This window comes from Brienomyrus brachyistius, chromosome 4 (genome assembly GCF_023856365.1).
Source record: "Brienomyrus brachyistius isolate T26 chromosome 4, BBRACH_0.4, whole genome shotgun sequence".
Classification (NCBI taxonomy): Eukaryota; Metazoa; Chordata; class Actinopteri; order Osteoglossiformes; family Mormyridae; genus Brienomyrus; species Brienomyrus brachyistius.
This window is the reverse complement of record NC_064536.1, coordinates 22219181-22238006: the sequence shown is the minus strand read 5'-3', so window position 1 is coordinate 22238006 and position 18826 is coordinate 22219181. Positions and strand designations below refer to the sequence as shown.

General features: G+C 42.3%; 2 protein-coding genes and 1 long non-coding RNA gene across 22 annotated transcripts in view; 2 read left to right on the top strand and 1 right to left on the bottom strand.

Annotated features, from left to right (window-relative positions):
• Positions 1-15097, top strand: part of LOC125739835 (uncharacterized) — a 36489-nt gene extending 21392 nt beyond the window's left edge. Inside the window, exon 2 of the long non-coding RNA XR_007397344.1 lies at positions 14653-15097. This is a non-coding gene — a long non-coding RNA (uncharacterized LOC125739835). The remainder of the gene's footprint in view (positions 1-14652) is intronic.
• LOC125739833 (uncharacterized) lies at positions 11365-15097 on the top strand. Its single transcript, XM_049010336.1, has 5 exons — positions 11365-11556; positions 12626-12940; positions 13592-13714; positions 13959-14044; positions 14325-15097. The coding sequence occupies exons 1-5, from the start codon at positions 11487-11489 to the stop codon at positions 14433-14435; spliced, it is 705 nt and encodes a 234-aa protein (XP_048866293.1). The 5' UTR covers positions 11365-11486; the 3' UTR covers positions 14436-15097.
• Positions 15067-18826, bottom strand: part of LOC125739832 (CMRF35-like molecule 1) — a 70314-nt gene continuing 66554 nt past the window's right edge. For 15 of the 20 annotated variants that reach the window (XM_049010324.1, XM_049010318.1, XM_049010320.1 and 12 more), the window contains 3 exons: positions 18066-18167; positions 17806-17859; positions 15067-17417 (listed from right to left, as the gene is read on the bottom strand). In XM_049010324.1, coding sequence (XP_048866281.1) covers positions 17367-17417; positions 17806-17859; positions 18066-18167 — 207 coding nt within the window. In that variant the 3' untranslated portion in view covers positions 15067-17366. The remainder of the gene's footprint in view (positions 17418-17805; positions 17860-18065; positions 18168-18826) is intronic. The other 5 variants (XM_049010334.1, XM_049010326.1, XM_049010327.1 and 2 more) reach the window with 1 other exon arrangement.

Genomic DNA, 18826 nt, shown 5'->3' with positions numbered 1-18826 from the left:
TCTACCAAATTTGGGCCAACGTTAAATGTTAGCTGGGAAGCTGTCATGGTTGTGGTATACTGTACATTCTGGACGTTGGCTGCACGTCTGGACAATGTCCGGGACTGACCATGAGTTAGTCAATACCTGACGCTGTCAGGACATGAAGCCAACGAAGAAAAGGGATTGTTATGGAATCCTTTAAAATTTTTCTGTAGAGGTATAGGTTGTACAGTTCATCTTGATCTGAAAAGAAATCTGTATAAATTAGATCTTGGACATAGAGTAAAGGTCTATGAGACGTCTGCCAGACGTTACACCGACAAAAATTTGGACGACATCAAGTGTATTTCATCGATTCAGAAAGAAAGGAAATTAGCCTATTAAAAGGCAGTTGAGTTAGTGTATCTAACAAACAATAATATCTAAAAATCTTATTTTCATTATGTAGACCATTATGTTGGCCAGACGTTGTGCCGACGTCCTCTTTTGACCATCGACATAACGACCAACAGCCGACGTCGGCCCAACGAACCAATGCTAGCTGGGATCTAGCATTACTGTCAAATAAAGCTTTAAGGGCACTCCATTTTCTTTTTATACGCGCTGATATAATTAATATGCGCTGCATGACATTCATGACATTCTCTCTTTCTTTTAACATGGTGGTTAAATAGAATGAGTTTAAGTGCTTTCTTTTAAAATACGAAAAGTGCTGTGACGCTTGTGTCTAATAACATTTGGCTACGGCCTGACGGACCGCTGGACGTGTAGGCGCTAGCTAACGTTCATCCTACTGTATGTTTTATTATTCCTTAAAACGTAATTTAAAATAACACATTAATAAATACATGTATGTTTATTCTATTAAAGTTTAACAGCAGCCCTTATCTCCCAAACCATATGGCCTTCTATCAGCAACACGTGGCATAAGCACGTATGATACCTTATATGGACATAACCCCTTGACCAATCAGCATAAGGAATACGCCCCTTCCGATTATGACGTCAATAGTTTATGACATCATAAACGGAACCATATTAAGCTACGACCATGGTACCACATAATATTTCTGTCAGAGAGGTTAGGAAGAAGTGGAGCAACCTCAAGATGCAGGCAGCTGAGGACTTCCCCAAAACAGTGCCAATTGGAAGCGGCCCAAAGCCAGATGTGGGGCCATACTCCTCCTTAATTTTTTATGTTGTTGGGAAGGATTCCCCATCACTTGTGGGAATTGTAGGAGGTGGGATTGAAACTGGGCTGGCAGTGCAGGCGCCCACTCCCTGCTCATCCCCATCTCCAGTATCGCAGTCACCTCCACACCCATGTCCAGATACCCCTGCAATTCCCATACCACTGCCACTAATTCCACCTGCAGAGCCAGCATGCAGCCCTCCACCAGCAAAGCGTGTCAGGCTATCCAAGCCATAGCCAAAGACAGAGGATGCAGAGGCCCTTAAATGTCAGTTGTATAAAGTTGAAATTAAAGCAGAAACTTAAAAAATTTATTCTGAAATAGAGAAAATTGACATGGAAAAAATGAAACTAAATTTAGAAATATAAAAATTGCAAGAAGAACTAAAAACCAAGGGATTTACCTTTGTTATGAGCCATAGATTAATGTAATCTTTCATTCTTAATAGTACGTTACTTGGAAATCAAATAAATCTGAAATGTTTCTATTGCAAGGGTTGTGATTGATTATTAATAATGTCATGGTATGATAACTGAAATTCAGTGTTCCTCTGTTTCCCATTTGCATAAGAACGTTGGAATGCTCTTCTTCACCTACTCCATCTTGCTCTCCATAAGACACACCGACACATATACAGGTGAGCGCAGACTTGGGGGTCACAGTGCAGGATCAGCCAGCGTGCAGCACCCTTGGACCTTGGGGATGAGGTCCTTGCTCAAGGGCCCATAGACAGGTGACTATTCTGCTGAGGCTGGGGCTTGAACCATAAACACATTTTAATTTAAGTCTCCATCCACCTCACATCCATCCCCCACCAGAGGTACCTTCCAAGCTATGGCCAAGTTGTGGAGAACAACACAGGCACCTGCTACTACAGCAGCTCAGTCTGGCTCCATTATTATACCTGTCAGTGACAAAATGTTTGCACCATAAATTATAGAGGTTAGGCATGGCTTATTTACCTAGACATTAAGTGTTCTGAATAGCATTTTTGTAGGCATTAATGTAAACAGACTATAAACCTAATCACCTCTGTGCAAACAAGCCCACCGTTTCTTCAGGACACCTATTCATTCTGTTCCACCACATTCCTTGTTCTGACACATGCTACATTGTTGCGCTCCTGCAGCTGATCTGATGGGCTGAGATAAGGTGTCATTAGCCATATCCGTAAGGGATATCCGGAGTCTCCCAGCAACCTTCCGGAATATCTTCCTGCTTCAAAGTCTGAACTAAGCCCAGACTGTCTGAGGATGCAACTGTCGTGTTACGAGCCTGTTTCTGATAATAAGGTCGGCGTCACAGACAATTTGTGCGTTTATAGAGCGGTAGCCCTTTCTGTTGACGTAATCGATTTCATGGTCGCTAAGTGTTTTTATCTTAAAGTACGTGCCATCCACACATCCTAACACATCTGGAAAACCGGCGATCTGAAAAAACTCCTCACGGGTTGTGTTTTGTTACACAGGCAGCAGGGGAAAGTGCACATACGTGTAAATGTGTTTATTCAGTGATACTGTCACGGCTCTACACACGGTGGATTTGTGTACATGCATCGAGTCGCCCACAAGACTTTGAAATGAGCCGGTGGCAAAGTACCTGAGTGCCAGACATACTTGTCAAGCCGGACTGAGGGCGGCGTTTCTGTCATATCATGCTGTAGATCGGCAGCTAACAGATCGGTAATTTTTTGTAATTCGGCTCGACGAAAACAAAAAGTATACAGATCAATATCATATTCTTCAAAGGGATGTAATCGGTCACGAATGACTCTTTCTCGACGTAAACCGCGTTTAATCTCGTCTTCCCACCGTTCAAAACGCATAGCCATTTTCACCACTTTATAACATCTTTCTTACAATGGACTTTAGAGAGATGAGTCCTTTGGTTACTTACTTTACACACTCCATGCCACGCTTGGCATTGCACTTGGTGACGTGAGGCTTGCATGCAGCTCCTCGGCCATGGAAGCCCTTTCCATGAAGCTCCTGGTGCACAGTTTTTATGCTGGAATTAATGTCAGATGAAGTTTGGAACTCTGCGGTTATCGAGTCAGAGATTTGGTGACTTTTATGCACTATGCACCTCTGCATTCGGCAGTCCTGCTCTGTAACTTCACGTGGTCTGCCACTTGGGTGAGTTTCTGCTTCACCCTTTGAGGGAGGCTTTTGAAAGGCTGAAAAATGCTTCACTAACATTGTGAATTTGGTGATGGCTACGTGTTTGGGACATCAGGTTGGTCTGGACTAGGTGCATCTGAATCAGACCAAGGTGACAGCCATCTCCTCTTTCCCTGTGGCTGCCAGCCGTTGTGAGTGATGTTGTTTCCTAAATATGGCAGGTTACTATAGAAGTATTTGTAAGAATTCCTCATTGGTAGTGGCCTATTGACTGCTTTGCTCAGTCCATCAGCTAACTCTGTTTACGACACTGACTGCCAAAATGCTTTTGACTGTGTTAAGGCCCTGCCCATCAATGAGCTAGTACTGGCTACTTCTAATTTGACCATGTCCTTTAAGCTAGTGGTTGATGCAAGTAATCTGGGTGCTAGGGCCGTTTTGTTCCAGGAAGTGAAGTGTGTTATCCAGTGTGTTATTTTTCTCTGGAGTTCATCAGTGTAACTATTCGGTGATCGAGAAGGAGACCCTTGCTTTATTTTGGGCTTTGCAACGTTTTGAAGTTTACCTTGGTTCCACCTACCTTACTGTTGCTTTATATACTGATCACAACGCAATGCACGACCAAAATCAGAGACTCATGCGATAGTCATTACTTACAGAGGAACTTACTCATACCAGCTATTCACTCCTGACCTAGACCAGCAGTAACACCCCCTACCTCCAACACTGCCTTGGGTCCTTAGAAAAAGCTATTCAACAATCAAGATATTCCTGCAATAAGACAGAATGGTACAGAATATTATCTAACAGGTTTTAATAGTATTATTCCCTGAACTTGATGTCCAGCTGAAGAAGGAATTGGTTTTCAAATTTTGTAGTACTTTACCTACTTCACTTTTCACTTATTACAAGCACAGCATAACCGAAGAGGGGCAGAAAAGCCTGTTTTGACCTTCACAAACAGTTTTTTGATAGGAGATGAGTACAGCAGGTTTAAATATAGAAGGAGCTTAAGTGCATTTTGCTGGAGAGCAGCTCCTCTCCTTCAATGTAAAACTTTTTTCTTAATGTCCCAAAAATGTAGTAAACTGTATGTGAACAGTTTAATAAAAGGTCATGTTTTTTTAGTCAGCTTTAGGGCCCTATTTTAAAATGAGGTCAGGTGAATTGTTGGCATGTTGCTGTCTTGAGGCAGCAGAAAGTGATTGTGTTATTGACCAGCAAAAACCTGGTCTAAAGTCAGTGCCACAGTATGTACGTGTTATTTTAAGTGTGTGTTATCAAGATAGTAATGTGTGTCTACATACATGTATGCACAGTGTGTGTACACTGCTTGTTACACACAGGGATACGTAGCAGTGCAAAAAACGTAAATGGTCTGCTTGCACGCTTCGCACATGAGCAGACCCATTTTCTCTGCAGAGAAGCGTTTTCTAATACCTGGCCAATCAACCATTATAATCCATCAAGGTGCAAGGATTTTAAAGGGAGTAGCAGATGACACTCTGGTTTAAACGGTGGGTATTAAAAGTATACACACTCCAGTTAAAATGGCTGCTTTTCTGTGATGTAAAAAATGAGACCACAATAAAGTATTTCAGAGCTTTTCCCACCTTTAATGTGACCTATATCCTGTACTATTCAATTGAAAAACAAGCAAATCTGTTAGGGGGAAAAGTGTAAAAAATAGAACAGTAAGCTGATACACACCCTTGAGCTAATTATCATGACCCACTCGTCTGATCCTCCCATGTGACACGCCCCCTCATCTACCCTCCGCCTACTTACCTGCTCCCGACATAACACTAACACTTCACTGAAGAACCTTTCGATTTAATCGCAGCATTGAGTCACTGTTGCCATCAATTAAAGTGACTCTGATTAACCCCAAATCAACCTCAGCTGTCCTAGTAGGATTTTCCCGACATTTATTCAATTGCATCCTACAGCAAAAGTCATGGTTCACATAGAGCTTACAAAACATCAAAGGGATCTCATCGTTGAAAGGTATCAGTCAGGTGACTTTAGATATACCAGGAAACACAGTGAAAACAGTCATCGGGAAGTGGAGGAAATATGAGACAGCAGTGACATTACAGAGAACTGGACGTTGCTCCAAATTGATGAAAAGACAAGACGAAAACTGGTCAGGGAGGATGCTAAGAGGCCTACAGCCACACTGAAGGAGCTGCAGGAATTTCTGGCAAGTACTGGTTGTGTACTTCATGTGACTGGAATCTTCCGTATTCTCCATATGTCTGCAAATTGCAGTGATATGCCATTGTTGTGTTTTTATTTCCCAAAGACCACATACAAAGGTATCAAGTCCATCAAGTCTAAGTGTGTGTGTGTGGGGGGGGGTTTGCATAGATCACATTTGGGGACCAAAATGTCCCCAAAGTGTGGTAAAACCTGAAACTTCCTTACTTTTGGGGATACTTCTTCAGGTCAGTTTTATAAAAATCTGTGAATGCAATCAAAAAAGTAAAAGTGCCAAAAGTCTTGTATTTTGGTTGGTTCCTCATGGTTATGGTTAGGGCCGGGTGGGGGTTAAGGGTGTCGTGATTGAGATTAGGGATTTTCCCATAGAAATGAATGGATGGTCCCCATTTAGATAGGAAAACCAACTTGAGTGTGTGTATTATAGTTCAAGGAAAATCAATTCTGGAAACGCTATGAAACTAAAGTCACTTATAGTTGTTGAAAAAGATGAATTTGCAGCGATTGATAGCAGTGTTTGGAGCTTTTTAGCTGCTGGATGAAACACCATAATGAGAACACAGGTTTCCACAACCCTCTGAAGCGTACAGCGCCCTCCACAATTATTAGCACCTCTTGTAAAGATCTGTAACAAGGGTTAAAAAAAAATCTACCTTTCCGTGAAGTAGCTTAATCTCACACTGAATCAATGAGAAAAGTCCAACCTTTCATTGAAATAAATGTATTCAATGAAAAGCAAATCCTTCATCAAGAAATAATTATTTATAACAAAAACAAATGGTCCAAAGTTATTGGCACCCCTGAAAATTATAGTGAACACGATGTACAGTAACTGAAGCATGTTTCCCCTGTAAATTGTACATTGGAATGAATAGGAGCCTCAAGCTGTAATCCATGACTTCCTGGTTAACTGGCGTAAAAATATGAGGTGACATAGAACCAAAATTTCCATGGGAACGATAAGAGAACATAAAAACCAAATGAGGGAGAAGTGTGCTGACTTTCATAAATCAGGGAATGTGTATTAAAAAATAGCTACTCACCTGAAAATGCCCATTTATACTGTTGGGGCAATAATAAAAAGGTGGAGTCAACCAATCAGTTGATTAGAGTCAGTCACAGAGTGCTCAACTGGTTGGTTGAAACAAAATCTTGAACTAGATTTGTACTCTCTGGACCTGAAATCTCCACCTCTGCTAAAAAGAAGGATGACTATAATGAAATGAACCTTCAGTTATCTAAGGTGTGTTTAAGAGCTTTATGTGGGCAACTTTTCTTCATCAGCATTTGATTAAAATAGTATAAAGTAGCAATAACATTACATAGGTGGTCAGTTTAAACTTTATGAGTCACACAAAATAGCCTAATGTTTTAGCTACGTCAGTAGCCTGCCCTACAGCTGATCTAGGGCATTGACAAGGTTCAGGCAAAACACATGAACTCTGTATAAAGGAATGTAAATGCATATCTACAGTAGTTAGGCAGTTCAACACCCACACAATATTTTGGTAACTTCGACTGTCCCTATAACATTACTGGTGTTCGAGATGTCCTGATGGATATATTACTGTAGTGTTACCTTTGTTAATGTTATATCGGAGCATCTTGTCATAAAATTTACGTTAAGGTAAATTAAAATCTTACGTTAATAGATTGCTAACTATTCTACAACTAACAAGCCTCCACAAATTAATGAACAATATATTGTGGCACATTATAGAGGTAGCTTGCTGAAGTAACGTTAAGAAATGGATCTATGACAATATAGCTAACGTTTTTGATTCACAAAGCCTACATGGTGATTGTGTATCTTCTTACCTTGTTTTGTCTTTACTGACTGTTACTGTCATACTTTGGTCTTCTTTCCACGTGTGACGTCACTTTCTCTGCTGCATCACAGACAACTACACAGATGTCTCACAGGAGTCTGTCACACAATCATATTATTGATTGCACACAATCGAAGACAAGCGCAGTGACGCACTCTAGAATCTTTGCACACTGTTCAGTTGGCAGGCAGAATTTTTTTTGACGGGTGGGGCAGTCGGCCATATTAAGCAGATTAAGCGAAAAAATAAATGAAGGCAGTTGTGCAGAGCACCAAGGCCACTGGGGCCTGTGAACATGCAATGTTCAATGGGGATATCAAGGCGAAAAAGTGGTGCAATGATGATCGTTGTGCCATTAGTGAATTTCCTGCCATGATCATACTAAAAATAAATAAATAAAATGCCACGTCTATTACAACATTACACTGGTTAATGGAAATCTAATTCACCAGCTAAAATCATCCACAGTGCCTACCCTTGTTATTAATTTAATTAAACAGCTATTAAATAATCACTCCCCTTTAGTGGATTAGATCCAAAACTAGCAAGTAAGAAAAAAACTTTAATCAAACCATTTTTTTTTCACTGCATCAATCGGCTACAGTATACGGAGCAGATTAAGCAAATAAATGAATAAATAAAGGCAGTTGGCCAGGGCTTTGGGGTTGAAAAAATGTATATTCAATTAACAGTTAGTACATAAAACCCCAGTAACCTGACTGAGACCGAGATGCATTGGCTAAAAGGGAATCTTAACTGGTTACAGTGTTTGATATTGAGAAATCAAGGTTTCTAAAGCAGGAGCCTGAATACATATGGATGGATGTGTTGTAAAGTGATATAAAGAAGCGTCCAGCTGCTCATAGCCATCATTATTAAAAACAGAGCAAAGTTTCAGGTCCAGTTGACTTATTGGTTTACCAAGTGTTATGACTGGCTTATCAGGCTGCAGTGGTCAGGATAGCTGGGGGCAGTTCCTGTGGGAGTCTGGCTGGTGTCCAGTCGGAGAAAAGGCCCCATCACAGGGGGGGCAACCAACCAGCCTGGAGGGATTTTCTCACTTAGGCAGGCCAGAAATAATGTCTGACTTTCCTAACTCTTTAATTCGGGGCATTAAGGCGCTATGTCAGGGTCAGCACCCGTTTGTCCAAGTTTTTTGTCTTCTTCCCGTTTGGCCAGCAGGTGTCGCTGGCCATCCTGTCTTCCCCATCAGTCTTTAGTGTGTTTCCCCCCTGCTCCCCAGATGGCTGCATGGCTCCATTAGCTGAGCATGCGGCGACTTGTATGTCTTTGTTTTGTGTTCAAATTCCACGTCATCTGTTTTTATATTTTTGTAGATTTTGTTTCCATGTGTTTCATTTGTATCTGTTCTCTAGTTCCTGTGATTTTGTGGATTGTTTTTCAGTTTGGGTTTTTTGCTTTGCCTTGGTTCTGTTTTACCTGCCTCCGTTATTTTCCAAGTGTTTAGTTTCTGTTTCCTTGTTTTTGTCAGGTCTTAGTTTCCCTGTTTAGTTTCTAAGTTCCTTGAGTTAATTATTAGTTACACCTGTTGCCTGTTCTTGTTCCAGTCCTTGTGTATCCTACCCTGATTGCTCGTTGTCCTGCACCCTCCCCAATTTGTTACTGTAATTGCTTTCACCTGTCCTGTATTATCGTTGTTAACCTTTTGTATTTCAGTTCCTGTTCTGTTCATCCTGGAGTCATTGATGTTCAATGTATGTATGCCAATGTTGATGTTCTGTTATTTGTACTCAACCTACCTACCTACCTGCCTGCCCGCCCCTTGTTGCTCTGACCCTTTTGTAATTAGTCTTTATTTATCCCATTTACCTTGCAGTGTCTCTAGTGTTTTCTGTTCCGTTAATAGACCCCTGTTCTGTCCTGAGAGCCGCCAGTGGGTCGTCCACCTTCGCTGCTGCCTGCTCCATGCCTCGCCCCCCTGTGCCTTCTCTGCTCGAGTCTGTGACACACTATTGCTGTAGAGCAGGAAATACAAACTGGATAGGCTGGTAAAACTTATTTGAGCCTCTTGTCTCTTTCCGCATTACCACCATATCTTTCATAACAAACATGATAAAAAATCTAGCTGTTTATTGGTGTGTTGCAATGGTGGGGGAAGGTGGGCATTAAATACAGGAATGAGTACCAAATAAGTGGAGGAACTTCTGAAGAGTTACAGTATGAGGGCCACATTTTCTTCCTTGTTCCTGGATTCCTCTATTTTTTGTACATTATCTAACCATCTTATCTACTGCTAAACAGGCCACTCATTGCACACAGTCTGCGGCAGCTCAGTGGGCAAAGTCTGTGTGTCTGTAATTAGAAGGTCCCTGGTTCAAACCCAGCCTCAGTACCTCTGTGGGTCCTTGAGCAAGGCCCTTAACCCCCAGTTGCCTGGGCACTGCTGCAGGTGGCTGCCCTTCATGGATAACTTACTCTATGAAGAGCAACTTGAGGGAGGCGTAAAGATAATTTCACCGTGGGTATTGATTATTGTTATTATTATTATAAACCCCCGACCACAGCAGTGACATAGATAAAGGAGATAAGGGCCTTGCTCAGGGTCATGTGATTATTCTGCCAGACAGGGGATTTGAACCAGTGACTCTACATACGGAGACTCCTAAGCCAACAACATGCGAATGTGTGTACTGGCAAACGAGGAATACCTGCATTGCTTAAATCTAAGGTAGAGAGTTATACACTCCTGGCGAAAACTGCAAGACATTAAGTTTTTAATGGTCTGAACAGCAAATAGCCAGAAGATATCTTGGAAAATTTTGAAGACCCATCCATCCATCCATCCATCCATTTTCCAAACCGCTTATCCTACTGGGTCGCGGGGGATCCGGAGCCTATCCCGGAAGCAATGGGCACGAGGCAAGGAACAATCCAGGATGGGGGGTCAGCCCATCGCAAGGCACACTCACACACCATTTACTCTCACATACACACCTACAGGCAATTTAGCAAGTCCAGTTAGCCTCAGCTTGTCTTTGGACTGTGGGGGGAAACCGGAGTATCCGGAGGAAACCCCACGACGACATGGGGAGAACATGCAAACTCCACACACATGTAACTCAGGCGGAGACTCGAACCCGGGTCCCAGAGGTGTGAGGTAACAACGCTAACCACTGCACCACCATGCCGCCCCCCACATTTTACATAAAACTACTTATTGTTTCTAATGTGACATATTTCTTGTAAATGAATCGTAATGTTAGTAGTAAAGTGATGTTTTATTGTGGAATCAATAAATCTGCAATATTTTACTGAATTAAGCAAGTGTCCCAAAGCTTTCTGTGAACTAACAGAAACAGAATGAAACACTGACTTCACCTTCACCTTCTCAAGTTGAATGTACACCCCTGGGCGAAAAAAAAAATGGGCAGAACCTAGACTGCAAAATATGAAGCATTTAATGGTCATAACAACAAATTATCTGTCCGATAATTTGGAAGACCTAAAAGAATGCCCTACTGAGACCAGTGGCAGCATTTGCTCATCACCGCTCACTGTTACAGTGAACTATTGGGGGAGAAACAGGGAAATTCACTCAGTTTTCTACACAAAGAAAAAATCAGGAAAAAATGTAAACGTTTGATATAAAATGTAAAATAACACATCTGGGTGTTCAAAAGTTTCCCAGACATTTCCTGGCTATTTGCTGCTGAGTCCATCAAAAGCTTAATGTTCTGCAATTTTGGGTTGCCTCCCCCCCCCCCCATTTTGGACCAGGAGTGCATAACGTGTTTCAAGTACCTTTACACTATTTTGCACTTTCGGATTTGCTGCCAAGCTGCATGTCATTGTCGGTTCCAATGCCAAATCTAATCTAATCTAATCTAATCTAATCTAGTACCCAAAGAGTCATGTGTCTGCTTCCTTGGGCAGGTGAGGGTATCCTTTCTGGTGCTACCCAGTCAGAGGAAGGAGGATGTGAAGGAATCTCTTCTCAGGTAAATGTCATCTAACTGTCTCATCCTTGATAATATCAAGAATGTCTTCCCTCAATGGATCTGGCCAAGTGGTACTGAGAAGCAGCACATCAAAGCCCCTCCCACCAAGAGTGGGTGGACGGGATAAATGGACAGTTTTGGCTTCATCGCGGTTCACTGTGGAACTGACTGTCAGGCGTCAAGATGGACAGCTTCTCTGTGATCACAGTGTTCGCACTTCTTCTGGTGGTGGTGAGAGGACAGCTCACAGCAGGTAAATTATGTCTTAGGGGACGGGGAAGAAAGAGAACACATTGCTCCTCTGTGACGGACTAATGAATAGTCCTGAGACATTGTATGACTCACAATTGCTGTTGAAAAATTGACTGTGGGGCAGCTTTACTTCTGTGGTTCTCAGTCCACTTCTTAGGCAGACTGTGCTGCTTATTTTACATCACTTGTTGAACTATTTTACATCATATGTTGAGCTATGAGTTATGATTTTTTTTTTACATTTTTGCTCTTTTTTTTGTTGCCGTTTTCTTTTATTACTGGGAAATATACCAATATGGGTGTTGTTCTGTGTTCATGGTTGAAAAATAGTACCCTAAACTGGAAAGTCTCTTTCAATGGAATGCATGAAATATTTTCTAGAATTTTATGACTGCATGAACATCTAAACAGGCTTAACACATTCTATCCACTAACTTATGAATTCATGACACTGCATGACAGATATTTTGATGCAGTTCGATCGTCAAAAAAGCTAAATTGTAGTTTTATGTCTTTAAAATTCCATTGCATGGTGATGTTAGGGTTATGCTGCGATCAGCTTGTTATAGCAGTCCAATGATGTGCCACTATGAACGCCTGGCCACCCTAAATCTCCTTACATCGGATCCTCATGGCTGAAAATGCTCTGTCCTCTGACTTCAAATAACTCTCACACTAATTATGTTTAGATTAAATAAACCTTACTTAAGCCAGAAATACTCTCTAGCGCAGTGTTGCCCAACCCAGCCCTCGGGGAACCCCAGATAGTCCACATTTTTGCTCCATCCCAGCTCCCAGCCAATCTGGAACACCGAATTCCTGGCACAGGTGTACTGGGAGCTTAGAGTATGCAATAACATGAACTGTCTGGGGTTCTCCAAGGACTGGGTTGGGAAAGTCTGCTCTAGCAGACAGAGACCGACACATTCATGCTGTTTGCATGTGTACAGCTGAATCCCCTGGCTCATTCACAGCTCCTTGGACTCCATCAACTGCACATGGCGCAACTCAACCTTTGCTCCTTTCAACTACAGATAGAATAACTCCACCTCTGCCTCTTTCATCTACAGGTAGAACGACTCCATCTCTGCCTCCTTCATCTACAGATAGAACGACTCCATCTCTGCCTCCTTCATCTACAGATAGAACGACTCCATCTCTGCCTCCTTCAACTACAGATGAAACGACTCCCCCTCTGCCTCCTTCAACTACAGATGAAATGACTCCACCTCTGCCTCCTTCAACTACAGAGGGAACGACTCCACCTCTGCCTCATTTTACTACAGATGGAACGCCTACACCTTTGCCTACTTCTACTACATATAGACCGACTCCACCTGTGCCTCCTTCTACTACAAATAGACCGACTCCACCTCTGCCTTCTGGTAAGTTGTAATAATTTCTGTTACATTGTATTAGATTTATGTTTAAATATTACATTTGCAAAAATTTGTATGGGATGGTCAGCACAATGTCTATATTTTTCATTATTTTTCACTATTTTTCAAATTTTTTTTCAGAGTTTGGGGAGCGGCAAACTTAAGAGTGAACAAGTTTAATAAAAAACAAAATCATGACTGCCCGGCTAGTCTTTTTATCGGAGGAAAATCAAACCTGAAGCACCTGTTACTGTGCTCCCAAATACCAGTAGCAAAGTATATTAGAGAGCCCCAATCCATTTATTCAAACAGGGCTAGAGGACCAGCTGGAATAAATGAAAGCAGACAGAATGACTGTACATTCATGAGATTGAAAGCTAATGTACATGCCTTTAATAGCAATATTGTAGTTTAAAACTCATTACATGTAAACTACTGTATATACAAGAAAACAGTAAAGTCTGCTGTAATAATTACGGCAGCATTCTGAATTTTTCATTGAGATTCATGAATATTTCTTTTAATTTCCTTTGTTATTGAAAGCTTTTCAACATTTTGTTTTGGGTTGGATTAGAAATGCAGCATGTTGAATAGTTCAGTTCTTCAAATACACTGAAATCTCTGACACGATTCCATTTCTTTCATCTTCAAATACAGCTGACACATTTTCAACTCCACCGATGGCAAGTCGCACACGTCCAACTCCGTCTCCTTCGGCGGCAAGTCGCACACGTCCAACTTCGCCTTATTCGATGACAAGTGTCACAAGTCCAACTCCAGGTAAGCTGTAATAATTCCTATTACACTACACTAAAGGTTTGTGTTTAAATAATACAAACAACGTTACTTATTGTCACTCCAGAACTGGGGGGGTTTTGAATCCCCGCTCCGCTCTGTGTGTAGAGATTGCTGTGTGTGATTGTGTGGAGAGGTTTTCCTGTTGTCATGTGGGAAATGCACACAACTCCACCAGCGCTCAGTACAGAATAGGGGCAGAGAAATAGCCTCTCTTTTCCTGGTACAGGTGTAAGGGTGGTGGCCAACTTGAATATGAAGCTTCTGGCTCCAAGAACCATGGACGTGTACGGAGTAGATTCGGCGCTTTACATGGTGAGTACTGCGCCTCTACCACCTCTACCTCAGCAGTGACGCATGTGCTGCTCCGCGTGTGTGAGCAGTCAGTGATGTCTGATGTGACGGTCGGGTGGAGCGTGTACCCTGGCGTAAGGCAGTCGCTCCTCCTTACGGGCAGCAGTCTCACTCGTGAGAGGAGTGATTAACTAATCCGGTTTGGGATTAACAACTAACAAGGCAGCAGACAGAGGAAGGCTGCGATGGGTGCGATGTGGAGGGATCACGCTTCCCACTGACGCTTCTGTTTCTGCCACAGGGTGCCTCTCAACTTCAGCATTTCTTGCAAATGTATTACAAGGTCAAGGGTCTGACCATCTCCAGGATGGAGAGGGAGTCGCTTCCACACCACCAGCACCACCACTACTGATCTATATCTGATTATTTCCCATGATGATCTCCTGCTCCTTACAGTATGGCTTTCAGGAGCCCATTTTTTGGACTTCAGTCAGCCAAAATAATAAAGGAAATAAATGAACGAATAATGATGGATGATGCTAAAATAATTAGCTTGTTACCTTCTTGTCTAGGCACTTTAAACATTTATTTCTATCCTGACTTAGCACTTAGCATGTTTGCAGTTCCAGGTGGTCATCCAGTCTTTCCACTGTTACTACTGTATAACATCAGTCTGGATGCTGTTCATTAATGAATCTTGGCATGACTATGTGTAAAAGGATATTATATGGAAATGTACTGGTGTGAATGAGATGACTGACTTTGGGACCCAAACATTTATTTATTTATTAATTAATTATTGTTTTAAAAATGGGCAGTAATGCAGAGAAAAACATTAAGCATTCGTCATCACTGTATTACAATTAAGGTCAATTAAGATGTACATGCATATTAAGAAAAATGAGTGATAAAATGTTAAGAATTTGATTGTGCATGGAAAGACAAAAATAAAATGTAGACAATGCACATATCTCAGGTTTGCAAAAAATTTTTTTTTCATTTAATTTCAGCATGATATTTTGAACTGAAATGCTCACTGGCCATCTGTGCATAAAATTTTATTTCTGACTGAAATGTCTCACTCCTCATCTGTTCATAGGTATGGTCTGCCTTTGGGCCTGGGGTGGGGGGGGGGGGGGGCAGAGAAAAGATAAGCCACGCAGGTTAGTGACCCATAGCACTGTGACTCACCTGAAGTCTCGACCACAGGAACACAAGGGGCTCACAAAACAAAAGAAAAAGTAAAAGTATTCTTTTAATTCTCCTATCATGACCTGGTATGGGATCTGTAATGCTCTGGACTGCAAAGTTCTACAGAGAGGGGCCAGATCAGCGCAATGCATCACAAGGTCTGAACTGCCAGCAATCCAGGACCTCTACAGACAAGTAGGAGGAAGACACAGCGGATCCTCTGTGATCCCGGCCGTCCAGGACCTCTACAGACAGCGCTGTAGGAGGAAGACACAGCGGGTCCTATCTGATCTCAGCCATCCAAGCCACAGATTCGGAGGCAGTACAGCAGCATTCAGACTCCCTCTAGCAGATTCAGGGATATTTTCTACCTACAACCATTTTTAACTTACCTTTTGTACATATGCAAGAATGTATACTGCGCCCTCCACAATTATTGGCACCCCTTGTAAGGATTTGTAAAAAGGGTTAAAAAAATATACCTTTTCGTGAAACAGCTTCATGTCACACTGAAAAATTGAGAAAAATCCAGCCTTTCATTTACATAAATTTATTCCAAGAAAAAAATAAATCCTTAAGTCTAAAAGCAAATGGAAAGAAAAAATCTGAAAAATCCATATGGTGGAAAGGGTTAATGTAATAACATATTACTGCATTATTGGTTAAGACATGTTATTACTTTATTATGAAGTTATTATATTATTGGGTTCTACATGCGCATCTGCCCAAAATGTTGAATAAACCTCCTCCTGAGTTTCCATAAATATCAGAAGCCATGGAGCAGGTATAGGAGGCCAAAGAAATTCTGGCTAAAGAGAGCATCCACCTTGGAGCCACACAACTTCTTTCCACTGTGGGAAGCCAGAACACATTGCCCCAAACTGCCCCACTCAGTCACCCCATCTTCACCTCAAAAATCAGCCCGGAAACGCAGGGTAGGTGGTACCTCCCATAACGCACACCAGTGCCACTCCTGCATCTGCACACAGAATGGGTTGGTTTGGCAAGACTTACAGCCTGTGCTTTGACTGCATGGTAGATGGGATGATCCCTGCTGATCTCTGGTAGACAAGGGGTCCAACATCACGCTTATCCACCCATGTGTGCTGCCAGGCAATGACATGGCCGTGCGGACTGGCTGGGAGGCAACAAAGATCCAGTTGACCTCGATGATAGCCATGCCCATGGCTATGAAAGGAAAAAGGCCGCTGCAAGTCCTGCAGGCTGAACGTACAGTGATGCAAGAAGTCTGGCTATCAGATATCCCTGATCCCTCTGCATTTTTGGACCAGACTTGTTAGTTTACCTGGGAGCCGCCATTGACGTGATGGTCCTCCAGTGTGACAGTGGTGGCGACCACTAAGTAGCTGAACACTAAGTAGCTGAACACTAAGTAGCTGAACACTAAGTAGGCAGGAGCACAACTACTGTGTAACCCGGCAGCCATGGGGCAGGCCTGTAAGAACTTCCATCCCTGCGCAGTCGGCGGTTCCAGTCATAGACGGACCACATGTTTCTCAATTGGCTCCTGAGCTTCTGCAACCCAGAGGACAGGTGGTCTGTTGACTGGAGGTGCTGGTGGAGTTTGATTTCAAGGTACATCACTGCCTCAGGAAGCTGCATGGAAACCCAGATGCCCCATCTCGTCAACACTGCAGTACCGTGAGCTGCCACCACTGCTGCTGAACGGAGTAGTGGGACCAGTTCACCAGGATAGTAGCCACACTCAGCACAGTGCCAGACAAACTGGCCCACCAGAAAAACAGCTGCTAACAGCTGGTCTGAGGCGGACCAATGCAGTGACCCCATGCTGGACGAGGGTCAGATGAGGGGGAGACGACCAGACTGGGAGATAATCTCAGTCTCTGGCCTGGAGACCAAGACCTACTATTCCCAGTAGGACACCCCGGAGGACCATGAGGGTCTGCTGTAACAGCGTTGGCACTGTCAGTCAGAGGCATTTCATAACCAAGGTCCCAAAAACATATCGATATCTGACAATGTGAGAATAGTCTTATTTACCTGTATTAATAGTAAAACTTACAATATAAACCAGAATCAGCTTTTGATATTCTCTTTAAGTACATCAATGACCATCAACATCATCATTTCAGGGCCCATCTGTCAGGGACTGGAGGCGTCTTGCCGCTTTCTATCTCCGAGCCACGGCGCTGTAGACGACCTCGTGCGGATCTGCTGCAGCCTGGGGAAGCAGACAGAAGGTCTAAGTTTAGCTAGAGGTGCATTTCAGCTTTGGGGCTGCAGCTGTGCAGGTGGGTCATTGCACTGATTGACTGACAGTGCACAGTGACATATTTTGGAAACAGCTACATCTGTTTTTGATTGGTACTTAGAGTTTGCCAAAGTAGAGACTTTTAATCTGGACAATTAGCCTTTTCAACTTTATACAAAATGATACTGCACATGAATGTATAACATTACAGCCATACTCAAAACATAATGTGTCTGTACATTAGTCTGTGAACATCAGTGCACCAGTAATTTATTCACATCCTGAGTGAAACGGGGCATAGATGCCTGTTAGCTAAAGACAACAACAGTGTGAGGCTCCAGGACTGAAAGGGAATCACCTTTTTCCTCTGTGTGCTCGTGTAACTGTAGATCACATTTGGGTCGGCTGAGCTCTAAGGGAGAACATACAGTGTTACTAGGCTGTACTATCTTAAGGACGGCAGCAACACTGTTTCCAAGCTGGATAAACCCAAATGAAATGCATGGATTTTCATTTATACCACAATGTTTGTGCAACTCAAGTAAATTTATAATTTCATACAAATATTCTTTCCTGATGGATGAGTCTCAGTTTACGTTCAGGTCTCCAGGCCCTTACCATGATTCCTAATGGCATGACCTGGGTAGGTGAAGGAGCCGCATTCCTGGCCTTTGCAGTTACTGAGATGTATGTCACTTCATCCCCTGGGTCTACAGAGGGCTGGGGAGGGAAAAATCACTTTAAATGGATACTGTAACAATGTACCATTACTCTTACACTCTGTAATTACAGATACGTCCGGTAGATGGATACTGTAATCATGTACCATTACTCTTACACTCTGTAATTACAGATACGTCCGGTAGATGGATACTGTAATCATGTACCATTACTCTTACACTCTGTAATTACAGATACGTATGGTAGATGGATACTGTAATCATGTACCATTACTCTTACACTCTGTAATTACAGATATGTATGGTAGATGGATACTGTAATCATGTGCCATTACTCTTATACTCTGTAATTACAGATACGTACGGTAGATGGATATTGTAATCATGTACCATTACTCTTATACTCTGTAATTACAGATACGTATGGTAGATGGGTACTGTAATCTTGTGCCATTACTCTTATACTCTGTAATTATAGATACGTACGGTAGATGGATACTGTAATCATGTACCATTACTCTTACACTCTATAATTACAGATACGTACTGTAGATGGATACTGTAATCATCCAATCCATATATTCCACTGCACTGCATGTCTTTACGCACAAACAGAACATTTCAATTGTAACACCTTCAGTATATTTCTTCAGTACACTCTGCATTTTACTACCAAAACATACAGTAGATGACACAAGA

Excerpts from the sequence above, each read along its gene's own strand:
- LOC125739833 (XM_049010336.1), top strand. The coding sequence starts at position 11,487 with ATGGACAGCTTCTCTGTGATCACAGTGTTCGCACTTCTTCTGGTGGTG. Across the intron at positions 13,715-13,958 it reads TGTCACAAGTCCAACTCCAG|GTGTAAGGGTGGTGGCCAAC; the intron begins GTAAGCTGTAAT and ends TTCCTGGTACAG. Across the intron at positions 14,045-14,324 it reads TAGATTCGGCGCTTTACATG|GGTGCCTCTCAACTTCAGCA; the intron begins GTGAGTACTGCG and ends TTTCTGCCACAG.